Here is a 19,776-nt window from a genome sequence, read left to right as displayed (position 1 = left end):
AAAAGCAAGTTTAATGTTTCAATTCAATTACAGTTCCAGTGCATTAGGTATAAACATTATGAGGCCCATAAGCATCCTTTGTATCTGAGAATAGATCCATGTTGTGAAAGGAGGTGCAGGCTGGTGCTCTGTTCAGACTGTTTTGTATGTCAACACAACTTTTTCCTTTGAAAACTGAAGCACTTCCCAATCCTGTTGAATAATACCCTGATAATCACACTGCCCAAATTCTTCCAAATTGAAATTAGAATTAGAATTCTTAATTGGCCAAGTGTGATTAGACACACTAGGAATTTGTCTCTGTGCATAAGCTCTCAGTATACATACAACAATAGTGATAGTGATCATTATCATAGAAAACTGCTATATTCAAATAATCTGTGATAATTTCTCTATTTGCATAACAAAACTCTTCAGTAGTTCCTTAACTGAGGAACTATACTGACCTCAAAATATAAATTATTTATCCAACTAATTCATTGCAACTAGTCTGATAAACTTTCAAGTGGTTTTTCCCCTATACTTAACTACCATTTCTTTAGTCCCTAACAGTCATTTAGAACAGCGCCCCACAGCCTTTCCACCTTTGTGGACTGTCAGCGGAAGTGGGGGGTTGAAGGGATGGTTCCGCCATTCATCCGCCATTTCCGCAGCTTGATTCTGAATGGGCCATAGCCCGGGGGGGTGGGTTGGTTGGGGACCCTTAATTTAGAGGCACAAAAACATTAAGTCAATTAAGTCAAGAATTTTCATCCAGCTGGAAGTACATTTTAACATGGCATATACTTTAGGATAATGGTGGCATTTCATCAGTGATGATTAATTGGAAATAGTTATTTTATGACTTTTTTAAAGCTATTTTTCAGTTTTAGATTGCAAAATCTTACATTTACCTGGAAATAAACCACACAGAATTCAGAAGCACTTACTCAATTGTCTTGTAAGGCAGTAATGTCATGCAAATTTATAAAGTAAAGAAAAACCAACCTTTTCCCCACTTGTTATTGGTAGTATCTTCACTAATAATTGTGCCCTTTGGAGTCATTTTCTGGAATGCAACAACCAAATCTGCTTTACTGCATGCCTTTATTTCACTCACTAGGGCTTTGTTGCACAAATTTTTATCATCCCTATGAAGTAAATACAAATAAACACATCTAGTTTTATTTACCTGGGAAAAGGAAGACAATTCAATGTATCCATAACACTGAGCGATATAATGAATATGATTTTGGCTTAGATGATTGAACATTAAATACATATAGTCAATGAACTATGACTTAAAATATCTTATCTCTGTGTTACATGAGCTGGTGAATCTCTCAATACCTGCATGAAGCCATTTTAAAATAAACTTTCCACAAGCAATTGTGGAAGTTGAACTTGCAAAATTCTGTTTTCAAAGAGTTAGAATTCTGGAGGCTCTAATTGGAAAAAACTCCTCCCCTTTTACTTAGAATCCCCCTGAATTCCTACATAAGCGTATGTTTGGATTGTCTGAAACAGCAATATAGTACTTGTTCTTCAGTGAAATGAAAGGCAATAGTTCTAAAACAAAGTATTATTTCTAACAACAATCTTCTAACTTCTTTGTCTGAGAAATAGTCATCTCCAATTAAAAAGTGTATATGATGACAACTTGCCATTATATGACACCAATCTACATACTGGTAGTCCTTGTTTTACCAGCATAATTACAGCCAGAATTTTCATTCCTAAGGCAATTGTTAAGCAAATAACTACAGTTAAATGACTCACACAGTTGATGTTGCTTGTCGGAAGCCAATGGAGAAGGCAACAACTGGCAATCACATGACTCTGGGATACTGTAAATCTTATAAATACATGCTGCTCTCCAAGCACTCACATTTTGACTATGAGATCATGGAGATGCTACCATGGGTATAATAAGTGCGAGGGCCAATCATAGGTCACTTTTTCTTCAGTGCCATTATATCTTTGAATCAGTGGTGGGTTCCGGCAGAGACTACTGCTGGTTTGCTCAGGGATGCGCTTGATGTGCGCCATGCACTCATGTGCAATACAACTAAAATTGCTCTGTGCATAAGCAAAAAACAAGATGTCAGCGCCTATGGCGCCACCAGGAAAACCAGTTCAGGGATGTGGCAGGCCTTGTCGCTGCCAATTCCAACGACCCAGGCCACCAAGCTACTACCAGATCAGCCGAACCGGTCCAAACTGGTAGGAACCCACCACTGCTTTGAACGGTTATTAAATGACTGGCTGTGAGTTGAGGACTACCTGTAGGTCCCAAGGTGTTTTTAAAAGGGGATACTGCTGAGAAAAGTCAGTAACTGCATTACTTTTTTAAAAAAAATGTATTTAAAATGATTGTGCCCTTATTGCCCTGTCAATGAAATTGAGATCCTCCAGTGGAAAGCTACACCAAAAACGTACGTCAGCAAGATTACTTCAGCTTGAGGATAGAGATTCTGATACTGAAGGCAGCATTGTAACACACGATCATCATTGTTCTCAGTACTGAAACTTTCTGAAAATTTAGAAACAAGAGATTACAGTGTCATGTTCTAAAAGAATTGGCTGATGAACAAACAGCAATAGCACATCAAGAGGCAAGAAAAATATTTTATATTTATGGCATTCTTCATTTACAATTACCCTGATTGAGCTCTGTCTTGGGAATAATGTAACGTAATGTAACGTTACACAATGTAGTGCAAGAGTGAAGCACCAATACTCAGAAGGAAACATTACACAATGTAGTGCAAGAGTGAAGCACCAATACTCAGAAGGAAACACAAACTTGACCAGAATAGAGATTACCTTCTCAATTAATTGCACCAAATATAGCTCGTGATTATGATTGTTATATTGTATTTGAAATAGACAGCAGCTCATTTTGTTGACTAAGTCATGATTCACAATAATAACAGACAAAATTAAAACCATTACACAAAACCCAGAGAGCGTAACACTCTTATCCCAAATGCACATTCACTCAACTCTCATCCTGGTTCAATGTCTAGGGAAAAGTCAGATCTTCAAGGCCTTCTGGAAGTTTAAGAAGATAGCAGCCTTCCAAATCTCAGGGGATAAGCCTCCTGATCATATGTTGATTATTTCAAAGACATATTGCTCTAAAGCAAGGGTGTCAAACTAGCGGCCCATGGGCTAGATGAGTCACACACTGGCCATGCCTACCTCCCGTTTAGCAAAGGGTTAAAAAAGGCACGATAGTCACATGACGTGATGTCACGAGTTTGACACCCATGCTGTAAAGCTTCAAATGGTACAAAAATGTAGCAACAACTCCATTGCATGGTACCATGATCCTGTTATGCCTATACAGACAGATGGTGCTGCTTCTTATCATGTTTAATTTCAGGTATTGGTTTAAAGCACTAAGCAACTTAGGGCCAAGTTATTGAAAAGACTGATATAATAGATGTTAAAAGCTGTACTACTTCAGCCTTCTCTTGATGTGACCGCATGTATTTACTGTAGAACTGATGCACAGTTTCTATGTCTCTTTTAAAAAAAAACATTAAGATACATCTCTTCCACATAGTTTCTTTTATTATTTTGAATAACAATATTCTTGCTGTCTTATGTATTTTACCTATCTTTTAAATTATCTCTTTTTAAAATTTAATTCTCTTCTTTCAGCCACCATAAGCAGTTGGAGAAATCATAAAATGCTGCTACTGTTGCTGACAACAATGCTAACCTAATAAAAATGAATTGCTTCCCCTGAACTAATTTATACTTGTGATTTATTTTATTTAGCACTTGGCCAAGAGCACTTTGTAATGAGCAGTAAACTCCAAGACCCTTACTACTTGTGTTTCACTGTTTCTTAAGTCTTTGGCACCCACAAACATTCTTAGGAGGAAATTATAGTAGGTCTAGAAAACTAATCCTTTAATTTGAGTCTTTCCTTGCACCTGCTGGTCGATGGAGAGAATCAATCATTTTGTAGATCTATCCATACATCACAATTAGGAAGGCGGGTGGCCAAAGGATGGTCTTAGGAATTGCATCACTGACTTCATAGCAAGCAGCCAATATTTGGCATTATTTTAGACAAGAGAAAGAAAGAGGCATAAAAAATTCATCCTCAATATTTTCATTTCTGATGGAATAATTTCTGTTGGAATGGGGTTTATTACCAAGTAGTGCACTTATTGAAGGTCTTAGAGATCTAAGAATAAGAATAAAATTGTGACCATTTCTACAATGACTTACGTGTTTTTTGAGAAGCAAGCTGCATGGATTGACCCCACAACTTTGGATCTTGATTTTTCAGGCAAGTATAGATGAAGTGAACTGCAGGGATTGCTTTTTGACTAACGTTTGCCAATATCTTCCCCCGCTTTAAGTTGTCCAATTCTTGCAGAACTACCCAGGGAATTAATAGCAAAAATCTGCCTATGCCTAATTAGGAGAAAAATAGCATTTTTGTCAAAAATTATCAAAGTTCTTAAAAGAAAAAAATGCATTTGTGAAATCCATGTGGTTGCATCTCAATATTCCTATGCAAAAGATTCCCTTAATCCACATTTTCTAAATTTATTCTCTAATTTCCAAATCCCTGTCTTATCTGTTGATTCCCATAATTATAACTTCCAGAGAAATGAAAAAAAACTGTTTAGCTTCAAAATATTTTTTGTGTGTGTTTGGATTTATTTATTTTTTGACAGTTGCCAGATGCTTTATGTTTTCTTGAAAGTCTGGGAACAAAATGAAAACAAACTAACAGGTAATCATTACATTTAAAACAATCTTCCTCAGGTACAAAGCCAAATAGATGAAAAACGTAGCATCATGAATATGAATATATAATTTAGAAAAAAATTGGTGAGGCATCTTACCATTCTCAATTTTGTCTACTGTTAAATTTCCTTTATTCAATTCAAAACTCAGGCCACTGTAAGATTTTGCTAAATTAGATTTTTAACTAGTTCAGTAATCTATTACTTCTCTTTAATTTTATCAAAAAAGAAAACTAACTGTTAAATAAATGCACTTACACTGATTATTTTCAATCCAGAAAGGATAGTGTTATGACCAGAAATTACAAGTTTTCCACAACTCAGCGTCTTTCTTACAGTTCATTTAGTGACTGTTCAAAGTTACAATGGCACTGAAAAAAGTGATTTATGATCGTTTTTCAGAGTTACGACCTTTGCAGCATCCCCATGATTGCGATCAAAATTATGATGCTTGACAACTGGTTCATACCGTTTCCCCGAAAATAAGACATACCCTGCTAATAAGCCCAATTGGGCTTTTCAGAACACGCGCCCTAATAAGCCCCTCCCCAACTATTTAAGCACATGCGCAACTGGTCCCCGCCATTACCACTGTACCACCTACTGGTACAGCTTGCGGGGCAAAAAGAGGGCTCGCCACAAAAACAGCGGCAGGCGAAGCAAAGTGCTTCCACCTCCCGCCCTTCCCTCCCATGCAAAAAGAGCCCGCTGCAAAAACAGCGGCACCCCCTCCCACCTGTTCCTTCTCGCGCAAAAAAACACAGCCCACCCCAATGATAAAGGCAGCCTGCCTGGTTCCCTTCCCTGCTGTCCCTTTAGCGAGGGGTGGCAGGTGGGGGGGGGAAAGAGGGAGAAGCGAGACGTGCGTCCTAGCGCTACCAGAGACTGACAGCTCCACTGCGTTCCTCGCGCTTTCGCCATTGAATCCCCTTGTAAAAAAAAACTTGCGAGTTGAACTCATGAGGTTTTTTTTACAAGGGATTCAATGGGCGAAAGGGAGAGGAACACAACAGACCTGGAAAGGTAAGAGGCGCACCTCGCTTCTTTCCCCCCACCACCTGCCACCCCTCGCTAAAGGGACGGTGGAGAAAGGAACCAGGCAGGCTGCCTTTACCATTGGGGCGAGGAGGGCGGTGTTGGACCGCGAGGCATGCCTCTTATCTTTCCAGCTTCGTTGCGTTCCTTGCCATTGTGTTCAGGGAAGCCCCTAATAAAAAAAGCCCCTTCTCACGATTTCAAGAAGTTTGATTGAACTCGCGAGTTTTTTTTTTACCAGCCACTTCCCTGAGCACAATGGCGAGGAACGCGACGGAGCTGGAAAGGTAAAAGGCGCGCCTCGCTTCTCACCTGCCCCAGAAAATAATAAGCCCTCCCCTATAATAAGCCCAAGGCCATATTTCGTGGGGCAAAAGAAAATAAGACCCTGTCTTATTTTCGGGGAAACATGGTATTTATCACCATTGCAATGTGCCAGGGTTATGTGATCACTTTTTGAGGCTTTCTGACAAACAAAGACAATGGGGTAGCCAGATTCACTTAACAAGTGGGTTAGTAAATTATCAACTGTGGCAAGAAAGGTCGTAAGATGAGGCAAAACTAACTTAACAAATGTCTCACTTAACAGAAATTTTGGGCTCAATTGTGGTTGTAAGTCGAGGACTACCTGTATTAGCATATAATTTCCATTGCTAAGATGACACTGGTAATGATTATGAGAGGATGAAAGTTAAAGTATTTCTTGACTACAAGATTGCAGAGTGTTTACAGAATGAGCTTTGCAATATTATTTGTGCAAGTCATGATTTACTTTGCTTGGCATACAACAGGTGGAAATGTGTGTACATGGACCTGCAAATTACCAGAGAAAGTTCTGATAAGCAGCTACACAAGCCTTCCATATGACATGCCTGTTTTCAATGTTTTGAAGAGGGCTGATCCTAACAAGCTTTATGAAACTTGTTTTAAATGACTTCACAATTGTTTGTTGAATCATAATACACAATATTCTCCAAGCATGTGAGACACTTAGTGAGCATGCTGTTATAAAAGTAAGGCAATAAAAAAGCTAGCTCTTTTTGTTTGAAATCAAACTGATCCACCATCTTTTAACTTTGAGCGATGTCTGCTACTTCAGTACATTTTGTACCATGAGTGGTCAATAAGGAAAATAATAAAATTTACAGCTGCTTACATCATATCATGTTATATTGCTTTATTAAAGGTAATTTAAAAGAAAAAAAGTCTAAAGTTGTTCATGAAATGGTCTGCTATAATATTTGGGGGTGAAGTTTAGTTTTCAGATTGAAAAAAGATGTGGCAGGTAATAGTCAAGCAACATATTTCAGGTAAGATGTACTTGATCAAGGCTTGTTACCGAGATAAATCCACACATACCTGGGATATTTGCATTCTTCAAAGATTTGATGAATGTCAAATGGCTGATCATTATATTAGTATCAATCACAATCAAAGTATTCAACCCAGAGAAAATATCTATTAGAAAAGAAGAAGAAAAATATAATTCAATAAGTGGCTTTATCTTTCATTTATTTTCTTCTTCCCATTGCCCTGTTAATGGAGAAGCAGCAGAAAACACCTGACACAGATAAGCTTACTAGAGGATATATGTGATTCATCGTCTGCAAGATCTATTTCCATGCAAGTTAACTCTCCACAAGCCTGCACGACAGGCAGATCCATCTTCTTCTCAATACGAGCTGCATGCAAATCTTCTACAATCTGCATCTATAAAAATAATTGTAAAATCATGAGTTGAAATCTTAAGCAGGAGATAAGGATGCTGCTGTTCTTGCTGTTTTCCTTCTCTCTATAACTGTCTATCCACTGCTCCAAGTGTGTGGGTGGGTAGGAGAGAGAGGGCAGATACTACTCCTTGTCTTACTCTTTCCATCTAGGTTGTAGATGAATATGATACAGAAGGGAAAATAAATGTATAATACTAATGTTAATGAGTAAAAATTGTTCTCATTGAAAAGATTTTTCTAAAAGGTCTAACAAACCTGCATGAAACCTGTCTATATAACTTGATATATTGAGGTAAGATACTTTCTTTTTCCTAATTTTCATTTCCCTATCCACAAATTATAATTTGCACACATTTAAGAAGGGAATTAGCCAATTCAAATCCTGATTCTGTTTGACTGGAATCAAACTATTACAATTTCTCTTAACTCTATATTATTTATATTGTTTAAATAAACATGGTGACAAGAACTCCTACAGGTTTCTCTATCAAGTTCAAAATGTTAAGTTGGGACTTTTCATCCATTTTCTATCTAGCTTCTGATAGAAGTATGAACAAGTATGTTCATTCCTCATTAGTTTTAGATACTGTACCTTGACCAATGAATATATTCAGTCCCCATTAGGCTACAGCACTTTTGGATTCCTCCCAGTTATCCATTCCACCCTCCCACTCCGAGGTACATATATTTCTGTGAACTTCTGCAATGATCTCATGAGAGGTATAGATTTTCATGCATTTCTTCTGGAAATTTTTATTTGCTTCTGCTATCGCTGCTTTTGTTGTTTACATGCTTTATATTTTTATGTACTGTTTCCATTTTAAAGCTTTAATTGTGATTGTAAAGTAGCTGCAATCACTCAAGGTTTAGGTAATAAAAATCCAGTCTCTAAGTATGTGTTATTGGCATATATTAGAATGGATGAGAACAAACAGAATCAATATGACCAAAAACAAAAGAAAAAAGAAAAGAAAAAACAACAATATAAACTTTGGCTAGTATGAACTAAAAACAGCATTTAGGGAATGCTGATAAAACAATCTCTAACCTCTTGGTCCACATCTGTATTTTCGATGTTTTCAAGGGAAGAACATGAGGATTTGGAACTCTGCAACAAAGACATATATGTCCATTGCTGTTAATTTTACAGTTAGAATTTTACATGGAATCTGAAACAATTTTGAAAGGAAGAAAAATAATGCCAGAGGAACTAGGTAAACTTTATTACACTTTTAGAAAATGTTTTTGGTTTTTCCTTTCATGTTTTAAACTATTGAAGTATTATTAATTTCTTCTCATATTTAACCCACACTAGTCTGCTTGCATTTCTCCTTCAAAATTTGTCTTTATCTATCACGTCTAAGCAGCCCTAGGCCTAACTTAATCTGCTTTCCAATATTTACTACAGTATACATCCTCTGCTCAATGAGTCTTTGTTATATTTGGTCAATCTGAATTTCAGTAGTGTTTGGAAGTTAGGATCTTCCTCATTGGTTTATGAAGTGAAAGAATGAACCACTTTTATTGATACACTGTCTAAGCAAAAATTCCTTGACTATTTAAGGAGCCGTTCCCTATATTCTTACATTATCAGCCCAAGGAAATTATTTAAAAACCCATAAGAGATCTCAACTAAAGCAAAACTACCACTTCATATCGTGTTTTTTTTTTTACTTTACCCAACTTGAATGAAATGTGACTGGTTCAAATTTATTTCCTTGAATCCTTGAATTAAAAATATTCGTCTCTGAATCAGTAGGTGTTGGTTCTTCATTTTTATACTTCCAACATTTGGGCTTTGCCAGGTGATATGAGAGTGTGCATTTGACTTCTTTACCATTTTTACTGGAAAGTTCTAAAGAAAGACGCTTCTCCTTTTCAAGAGTATCTTTTTTGAAAGCCTGCATATGCACTTTAGAATCTGTGACAGTAAAAGGTAAATCTGGAACATGCTGGGTTTTGGTACAGTTCATTTTCGGGGTGAATTCATTCAATCTTAGTGTTTTTTTCTTATGAAGGAATGAACTTTCTGCAGGTTTTGTGGTTTCCTTGAATTCCTCCATTATACGTTTTAGAATTACTTTTTTAAACTTGGTGCTCTCCATTTTATCTTTTTTTTTATCCTTCTCTTTGATGTTTATGATCCCCAAATCGTGTGACAGCTTCTTCCTTTTTTTGTCATCAGGATCACTGCCACTCATGCCAGAGTGTTCTTTACGAGAGAAGACAACTATAGGCTCCATAATGCTTCTTTTCTCACCAAGATTAGCTGTGGCTTTAAATTGCATGGTGATCTTTTCACGTTCTTCACGAGGTATTAAAGCACTATTAATGGGTTGTGAGTCTTTTGATATCTTTGCTTCGAGTCCTTTACTAGAATTTTTGAGATCGAAACTCATTTTTGCTTTCACATATCCAGCACCACTCACTCTGTGAAAACATCATTAAAAAGCACTTTAAAGAAAGTTAAGACTGTGGAAGGTAAACTGTGGATTTTTAAAATTATAATCCAATCTTTTATTTAACAGGAAATGTTAAGAGAAAAATCTGAATTTATCAATATATTATTGATAGAAATAGAAAATGTGACGGATAGCTTGTTATAAAATTATTAGTCTCCTCAAAATGAAATACTTAATCTAATTCTAAAAATTAATTCTAAATTAGAAGCATCCTCCAGTTATTTTAAAGTATAATCCCATTTGACAGTTTGATCTTATAAGAACTAAAATTGAAAACTTCCAAAGAATATCATGTTGCTACTTTAGGAATAAGAATTCTCATTTGTATCTTACAAATGACACAAGTATTATCATATACTGTAGCTGAGGATATGCAATGGATGCCTATTTCTATTAGCCATGGCATCTAGAAAGAGCATTCCATAGGTTATTTTCTTTGCTTATGGCAACATAGCAACACAATCTCAAATATAATGAGGTTACAAATAAAACGAAAAATAGTAGGAAATTTTCCCCTAATAATGGAACAATAGTACAAGTAAAGTTGTTAGGCAAAGTAATAAAAGAAAGAGTTATAAAATTGGTGCATTGGTGATTATTACAAGAGTATCATTTTCTCCATAATTTAATTGATTAAAAGTCAGGCAACTAATATTATTCAATCAAAGATTCCAAATTAATCAACATATTTCAAACAGTGTTTGCACTGCAGCCCATTTAGATTTTTCAACCTCCAAAATATCAAGTTTCATTCCTCCTATCAAAGAAAAATATTACCTTTGGTCCAGCTGTTCTTTTGCATGTTTGTTCCCAATTTCTGCTGATTCTGGTTTCTGAAAGAATAAGAAATATTTATTTATAAGCATGTGTGTTTTCTTATATTAAATAAATAATATTTCACAATAGGGAGAGCAAAATTGTATGGAATTTCACTATATTGTATGCATCATTCTTTCCTCAAAGTCAGGGCAGGGTACAATCTCTGAGTTAGATTATTATTGCTTCTATAATCTTCTCTTTCACTTTGTTTTTACTGTACAATATTAACATTACATAACATATCCATTAATCTCCATGGGCCTGCACATACCATTTCATAAAATTTCCATTAAGATTCAACAATGAATACGTCTTGATCACTGTTATTTATATTATTCTAGATATGTTTTGGTAACTTATTTCTTTGCACAATCTGCATTTGTGATATCAATTGCTGCAGATGTTCAGTGTATGGTAGAAAAAAAGTACTATTTTGTAGTCTAAACACTGAGCAAGAGTCTTCTAATCTTGCTGTCCTTGAGTTTCTGCAAAAGCTTAACTAATATGACTCACTGTTGCAATTTAACATTAAAACCCTAAGTTTCCCTAAATTTGATACTCGAGTGTTAGATCAAATGTTTCATGGTGCTCCTATAGCATGTATAAACATACTGCGTCAAGCAGTTAGTCTTTTTTGTTTTGTCAAGTGTCAGGGCAGTCATCAGATTCCCAGGTATTTGGCATTTTGTGTGCGTGTGTGCATGTGTGTGATCTAGAGACAATAAGCATACCAATGAATAAAGGGATTTGAAGCTTTATTATTAACTCAAGCAAACAGATTTAAAAGTGTAACATAAAAAGTATACGTAACAAGTAAGATGACTCTCCAATCTTTTACAAGCTGCCAAGAGCTTCTTAATAATGACTGCAGAGATAACTAAGGGGTGGCAAATTTCCACAGTACCCAATGCAAAATTCTGTGCAGAAGCTTTCAATAAACAACAATGATCCCAAGGTTTTTATCAAAACTTGGTCAGGAGACTGCAAAACCTGACCTTGACTAGATGGCATGTGACTCTGGGATGGAAAGCAAGAATCTTTCATAGTGAGAAAATCTTTGAAGCTACCCTATGTCAAGCTCCCCCGCTTTCTCCTTTATTCAGCAACAAGAGTAAAAAGTACCAAGCATGCTTGCTCAGAAAAAACTACAAGATTCTAGACTTTTCTTAATATGAAGGAGAAATCAAAACCTCTTGAAATTACAATGGCTTCTCCATTGCCACTACAAACTGCTGCTTTGCAAATTTTGCATTTGTTATAAATAAAAGTTCATCAGCACTCAAAAATAATTTTCAGTTCTTCTGACTTTCCACATTTGCTCTATTCTATACACCTATTTATATCTTGAACCCATCATGGGAAATAGAACAATTATATGCTTATGATTGAATTTTTTTTTTACCTATTTGGCTTTATAAACTCCCTCTCCTTGGCACAATCTAAAAACCTAATGGTACTTTCCTTGTATTTTTTATTGAAGCATATTAAAAAAATAAGATTGTCAATATGTAATCTAAATTCTGTTCTGCATCTGAAAAGCCTGGTTTGGAACTAAAAGAAATATTTAAAAATAAAAAATGTTCTAGGAAAAGTCCTTTATTCCTCTACAACTGTTACCTAAACACTGGACCACATCATGTCTTCTGCAGCTTTTTGGCCTGCAGTGTTTTGTAAGCTGGCCACTCTTACATGTTCTCGTAATTCTTAGAGAATAAAGCTTCTTGCCCCATCTCTGTTCAGCTTTAAAGCATTAGGAAATAACTGATGTGGGGCAAAAGCACAAAACATAACACTTCAAGTGGGTTATGTTTAATTCTGTTATGTAATAAAATGCGGTATTGTCTTCAGTTACATCCAAGATACATAGAACAAAAGCAGATTATCTGTTTTTTTAATACTGCAAACATGGTGTTAAGACTGAATATTATCGGACCTGAAGTTCTCCAGCTGGACAGACATGGGGGATGTGAGAGTCTCACATGACCCCTGTCTGACAAACTGTCTCTAAGATCTGTTTTTAGATCAGAACCCCCCCCGGGGGGGGGGTTGAAGAAGGGGCAGCGTCTCATCAGAACCAGAGGGAATGCAACAGGTCCCTCGTAGGTCAGAGATTTGCCCTTTGAATTGGAGCTGGGGCGGCAGCATGGCAACATGGCTGCACAAGAGCTGGCTCCAGGCCAAAGCAGCTGAACAGGAGCGTGCAGAGGCGAGATGAAAGTCTGGTAAGATCTATTAACCCACAGTTAGAAATCAGAAATTGAAAAAGGCAAAGAATCTTAAGAGCATAAATAATATTGATGGACAGATCAGGGATTTTTGTGAAAAGAAAGAAGGGGAAAAATGGAGGGTTGAATCACTAGCCCCAAAGAGAGCCATTTGCTTGAAATAATTTTGACAGAAAGGAGAAAGAGAAGTGACAAACCCACTTAAACACAACCCACTTAAACACAAACTCTAAATTTGGTTTTGGACTTGAAAAAATTGTGTTTTTAAAGGACTCTAGGAGCGTGAAGATTTGCTTCGTCCGAGTGTCTTTTAACTAACATATCTTAAGCAGCTCCAATTAATGAGAACTGGAATGCAACAAGGGAGAAAGATCAAGAAAAAAGCACCATCTCCTTACTGACAACTGATGACCTAATCTTGCTTGTGTGGGAAATTTTAATTAACCAACTGCCATAAATCGCAACTTGGAAAAGCAGGAGGGAAGAGAAACATACCTGAATTTGGCTGTATGCAAGCTTGTTCCAATTAATATATTTTGAGCAATTATAACTAACGAGAAGCAGAAAGTACCAAGGAAAAATAATAACAAAATCAAAAACTAGGGAAATACGAAATCTTTTTCTTCTTTTTTGTTTGCAAAAGATCAAGATGGCTCCAGCTTCTCTTCCATTTTCACAGTAGTTGAATTAACTAAATTTAAGGTGGACCAGAATTTCGAAATAAGATTGGTATAACTAACTGCAATTTTGAAACTGGACATTAAGGAAGAACAAAAGACCAAGATGGCTCCCATCGCTCTTCCCCACAGCAGCTGAAGTAGATAAATTTAAGGTGGACCAGAACTCTGAAATAAGAATTGTATAACTAACTAATTTTGGGATTGGAAAGGTGGGAATTTGAAGAACTATGTGAAATTATAAAAAATATGCATAGATCATTAAAATTAAGCCTAAATAGAATTCTGAATTCAGAGAAGCAGGTATTTAAGGAAGAAGGGAAGGAAGAAGGGGGGAGAGACAATGAGGGATAGAAATGGTGGGAAATAAAAAGCAGACAAAAAACTCTATAGGACTTAGCAGTGGTATAGGGAAAATTATAGAGGGGGGATCTGTCCCAACAAAAGGGAATAAAAACCAGACAAAAGATATTTTGGAGGTTGACAGTGGCATAAGGAAAATTGAAATAGGAGTTACACCCCAACAAAGGGAAATATAAAAGATCTTTGTGATGGAGGCTTGGGGAAAATTGAAGAGGGTAGACATGTCAAAACAAAGAAAAGGGAGAAGGCAGGAATAGAGAAGTGGAACAAAAGACTTACTAGGAAAAAATAAAACAACTAGAAATTGTTAAATGGGAAAATATAAAGCTGAGATAAGGGGTTTATTCCTAAATATGACAATAAAATGGAGTTGCTAACTGGCTGAATATGATAATGGAAAGATAATTAAATAAAGGTTAAAACATATGGAATATGAAACTGATGGGGAGATTGTAAAGTAGAGGTTTGTGATTCACTTTTATACATGATAATTAAACTGAGTTGCTAATTGATTGAATATGACAACAGAAGGACAATTAAGCATGGGTTAAAATATATGAAACATGGACATATATAGAACTTTTAAGATGATGAACAAAATAAGATGTGTACTACTTATTATATATAGTAGATTAAGGGAATTGTAATGAACACTGAACAGTAAGGATTGCCATTTATAGACAATTAAGGGTAATCTAAAACAAGATATGGAAAAAGGGAACATGAAATATACTTACAATGGGAAACTATTGAGATTTAAAGACAGAATTACAAAGTGGGGACGTGTAAGAATGTATAAGTATATAAAGATAATGATGAGAATAGCTGGGAATTGTAACCAGGTCTACATTTCGGCCAAAATTAGGCTAGGGGGGGGGGGGGGGGTTTAAAGTATAATGATGATATAAGTATACTTTTTTGTTCTCTCTTTTTTTTTAAAGGAGGAAGATATATGTTAAAATTAAATATGTATACTGAAAAGGAATTATAAATACCATCAACATAAAATGGAGCTCGCTCAGAAGCCGAAATACACCAAGTAAATGAGATGAAGAGTGTGAGAGGTAAGGGAAGAACAAAGGGATAGGAGAGAGGGCAGGGGGGGAAGAGGAGGAGAGAAAGAAGGAGTGGAAAGGGGAGAGAGGAGAAGGAGAGAGGAAGGGGAAGTAAAGAAGAGAAGGGTGACAGAGGGAAGAAAGGAGGGAGGGAGGGGGAAGAGAGAGGGAGAAGAAAATGATGGATAAGGTACAAATATAGTGTATGGAGAGCAGAAGAGCCAATAATTGTTTTTGGGAGTTGATGGTAAGATGAATTGATGTAAACATTTAATAATAAAATACGATGTTGGTTATGTAATAGTATACATGTGGTTATGTTATGAAAATGAAAAAATAAAAAACTTTATATACAAGACTGAATATTATCATTAATCATTGATCAGATACAATATCATTAATCATTGATCATGTACCATTCACGGTGCCATCCTAGTGTTTTCATTTTTTTAATGCAATGACAACTCTAATCCTTGTTATTATTTATTAAATTTATTTTCTGCCCATCTCGTTGTCACACAAATCTAGATGCCTTACAATCCAATAAAATCATAGTATCAAAGACTGAAACAGCAAACGATAAATACATTAATAAGAAATAGTAAGGCAGTAGGGAATATACAATGAAGTGAAGGTCAGATCTTCTATTAATCCAGTAATCACCTCTAGGTTAACACACCCTTCTCTGGGCCCCAGGCCAACAGGTAGAACCAGGTTTAAGACTTTTACAAAGGGTCAAGAGAGTGAGAGTGGATCTCACTTTGAGTAGAATGAAGTTCCTCATGGCAGTTTCATTGCAGAAAAGGCTCTTCTGGAACCAAATTCCTTGGTTGACAGGATCCACAGCATGCCCCTTCTCCCGGCAGAAGTGGGGTGGGCCAATCCCACTGGGATTGAGACAGTTCCTCAGCTAATATAAAGATAATAGCTATAGTTTCTTACCTTTTTATCCAAGATGTCATCCTTTTGACTGGATTTCTTTTTGTGTTTTTTTGACATGCTTAGGTCTGAAAATCTGAAAAAAAGTGCTACAGTTTTAATTACAAGTATATTTAGATTCTGTCTATGGAGATTCTCAGTCATCCAGGTCATGGTGGTCCCAAAGGTGCTTTTTCAAGAGGCAAGTGGACTTTCTGGTTTTTCTTTGAAGACGTTTCGCTTCTCATCCAAGAAATCCAGTTGTCTCTTGAAAAAGCAAAAAAAAAACTGGATTTCTTTGGGACCAAGTATGTTTAGATATTTTCCCAAGCAGTTATGTAAAGTACAAAAGCTCCAGATAGGTTGGAGATTCCTAATTTAAGCAGTGAATACTGTACTGGAATATCTCAGTGAATACTGTACTTTTATCTTAGATTTAATTTGAAATTTGGTGTAATACAAATGAATCGATGACAGATTATAAGGAAAGGAGGTGGTGAAGGAGAGAAAACAAGGATATAATCTTTCGTATGCTCATGTGTTAGTTACATGATATATATTATTACTTACTAAATGGATTACAGTCAATGTTAGATTTATCAGGAATCATTTCAAAAGACAACGTATTTGTTAAATAATGGATGAGGGCTTGCTCTTGTAATGCTTTTCTAAAATTGTGCTTAGTTTGTAATAAAAAAATAGCGCTGTCCATTTCCCTTAAATCTTCCCTTCTTTAAACAATTTATTTGTGCATTATAAAAATGTGAATGTAAAAAACTGAGTCAGCATTTTTGTAATACCTGAAGTCATGAAATGTACAAATTATGAATCTAGATGAACTTATTTTTGGGTGATGGACATATGGAGGCTATGTCCACACTATTAAGAGAAAAGTTTATAGTGCATACAAGATTTTATTGAACAAACGCTGAATTTGAAACAGAATTATGTACTGATTACTAAATTATGTAGTGTTGCTAAAATGTATAAATGTTTATTGACATATGACAAAGAAGAAAAGCAAGTGAAATAATGAATGATAAACTGGGCTAAAAGTTTAGGCTATAATATACAAATGGACCAATAGAAAAATATGTGATTGAAAGGACTGAAATTTACCTTATCTTCTAGGCTTAAGACATTTTTTATAAATTGTGTCACTGGTATTTGTCAATAGAGAAATTGTCTAGAACGTATTTCAAATCTTTGCTGGAAATGTGTGAACATGAAAAGACATTTTATCATGTTTTGTGAATGTGTAAAAAAAACCAAAACATTTTGGATGAAAATATATGCTTTAATTAAAGAAGATTTTAAAGGTTAAAGTACAACTGGAACCAGAGACTTGGGGGGGGGGGGGCGTTAATGAAAAAACAATTAGAAAAAAGACATGGGATTTTGTTTTATATATGAAAACTGCAGCAATATTACTATATGTCCCAAAGTGCAAAGAAGCTTGATGCTACCTATAGCAGAGGAGTGGTTGGTCAGAATGATGGAAGTTGCAGAAATGGCTACATTATAACTGCTTTCATTAGAGAAAAAAGCAATATCTACATTTACTGTCAATTGGAAATCCCTTACACTTTTTGAATGAAACAGCAAAAAAAAACTACTTATGATTTGTGGCTTTGATGATTAGGAAAAAACTGTATAATGGAAAAAAAGCAAGAGTTTTTGTAATCATAGAGTAAGAGATAATTTTGTGATTATATTTGCTGCAAAGGAAATCAAAAGCTTCTATTTTCTTTTTGGAACTTTCTAACTTTTGTTTCTTTTCCTCTCTTATGCTCTTTATTGACATTAGTTTTTAAACTTTTTGTAAAACTTTAATTTAAAAAATATACAAACATAGAGCAAATGATCAAACATTAAAAGATAGCATTACATGTGAAAATTGAACAACAGTTCTAGATAACATTCCACAAGTGCCACATGTATGGTTACATTACTCCCTTTCCCAGCTGCATTTTTATGTTCCTTAAAACTTGCAAGTGTATTCAACTATTTTCTGAATACAGTTTTGCTTACTTCATGAGTAGATTAGATTTTGTACATTAAATGAAAAATTGCTTTGGCTAAAAAAAAAAACATGGTTTACTGAACTTCAAAAGGAGGAATGGATGGTGCTGAAATGCTAATACCATCTTCATTAAAACTCTAATAATGAAAACATTACAATGTTGCAATTTAAAAGGAAACCAACATGTAAATCTTTTTTTAAGCTGCTTTAGTCCTGACCTGTAAAGTTTCTACTATTTATGTTTCTATGTGTGGTGCAGTGGTGGGTTCCTGCCGGATCGCACCGGATCGCGCGCGCTCCCTTTCAGCGCTCCACCTGGCTTGCGCGCTCCCTTTCAGCGCTCCACCTGGCTCGCGCGCTCCCTTTCAGCGCTCCACCTGGCTCGCGCGCTCCCTTCCAGCGCTAAAACCGGAAGTACAGTCTTGCCCCGCCCCTGGCGAAGCAACGACGCCTGCCTGCGCTCCACCAGCTCGGCTGGGAACGAAGACTGTACTTCCGGTTTTAGCGCCGGAAGGGAGCGCGCGAGCCAGGTGGAGCGCTGAAAGGGAGCGCGCGCGATCCGGTGCGATCCAGCAGGAACCCACCACTGGTGTGGTGTTAAAGTTATACTAGGTAAAGGCTCCCCTCGCACATATGTGCTAATTGTTCCCGACTCTAGGGGGCGGTGCTCATCTATGTTTCAAAGCTGAAGAGCCAGCACTGCCCGAAGACATCTCTGTGGTCATGTGGCTGGCATGACTAAATGTTGAAGGCGCACGGAACGCTGTTACCTTCCCACCAAAGGTGGTCCCTATTTTTCTACTTGCATTTTTACATGCTTTCGAACTGCTAGATTGGCGGAAGCTGGAACAAGTAACAGGAGCTCACTCCGTTACGCGGTGCTAGGGATTCGAACGCGGGCCTTTCTGATCAACAAGCTCAGTGTCTTAGCCACTGAGCCACTGTGTCCCTAAAATTATACTAGGTGGGGAAAAATTAAAAACTAAAATTATACTAGGAGGGGAAAATAGTGGACATTAATGCTTTCTTACCATGACTGTGGACGTTTGCTCTTTTTTTAAAAATAGCTACCGTATTCAAAATAAAAGAGCAAATATCCTCAGTCTTTGTTTAAATGGATAAAGTAGTACTGGAAAGTGGTGTCAATAAAAGATCACCGCAACTAGTATCACAGTCGGCCAAACCGATTATCACAGCACAGGGAAGGGCTGGTTTCAGTTCTCAGTTCCACTGTATCCATTTTAAAATACTTTTTCTCCTGTCGTGTGCTTGTCAACTTAACCACACACAGGCTGTAAGTAAATGGGCACCATCCCGTTGTTCAACCAGGCTCGCTTTGACTGAAGTTCGTTAAAGAAACCGTAAACCGGATTCAAACAACACCATGTTAAACCTAACTGAAACTAACCTTACCTTGTAGCTTTTGAGGAAGTGGAGACGACTTACACACGCACACTCGAATCAAGATTCCCAGTAGCTCCACAACCTTTCCAGAGGGATCATTTTGAATTCCTTAAAAAGGTTCCCCACCCTCCCCTCACGTTTGTACGACTCTTTCTCGGTAACTAAAAGACACCTCAGGGCCAAAAAGTATTGGCCATTCGTCGAGGCTTGTTTTCCTCTGACGTCTCAGGCACGAATAGCTTCTCCGCCCTCTTGCAATAGAAGAAAAAAAAGAGGCCCCTCCAGCAGCCAATCGGCTCCTCGTTTACATT

General features: G+C 36.6%; 1 protein-coding gene across 1 annotated transcript in view; it reads right to left on the bottom strand.

Moving 5' to 3' along the window:
* Window positions 1-19,712, bottom strand: part of SWT1 (SWT1 RNA endoribonuclease homolog) — a 38,366-nt gene extending 18,654 nt beyond the window's left edge. Inside the window, exons 1-10 of the mRNA XM_081947389.1 lie at window positions 19,475-19,712; window positions 16,063-16,135; window positions 10,759-10,814; window positions 9,199-9,949; window positions 8,568-8,627; window positions 7,370-7,499; window positions 7,149-7,247; window positions 4,228-4,416; window positions 2,419-2,512; window positions 988-1,130 (exon numbers count right to left, since the gene is read on the bottom strand). Coding sequence (XP_081803515.1) covers window positions 988-1,130; window positions 2,419-2,512; window positions 4,228-4,416; window positions 7,149-7,247; window positions 7,370-7,499; window positions 8,568-8,627; window positions 9,199-9,949; window positions 10,759-10,814; window positions 16,063-16,119 — 1,579 coding nt within the window. The 5' untranslated portion in view covers window positions 16,120-16,135; window positions 19,475-19,712. The remainder of the gene's footprint in view (window positions 1-987; window positions 1,131-2,418; window positions 2,513-4,227; window positions 4,417-7,148; window positions 7,248-7,369; window positions 7,500-8,567; window positions 8,628-9,198; window positions 9,950-10,758; window positions 10,815-16,062; window positions 16,136-19,474) is intronic.
* Between the last annotated feature and the right edge of the window lie 64 nt (window positions 19,713-19,776).

Source organism: Natrix helvetica (genome assembly GCF_964273705.1).
Source record: "Natrix helvetica genome assembly, chromosome: 3".
Lineage (NCBI taxonomy): Eukaryota > Metazoa > Chordata > Lepidosauria > Squamata > Natricidae > Natrix > Natrix helvetica.
This window is presented reverse-complemented; position numbering and strand designations above follow the sequence as displayed.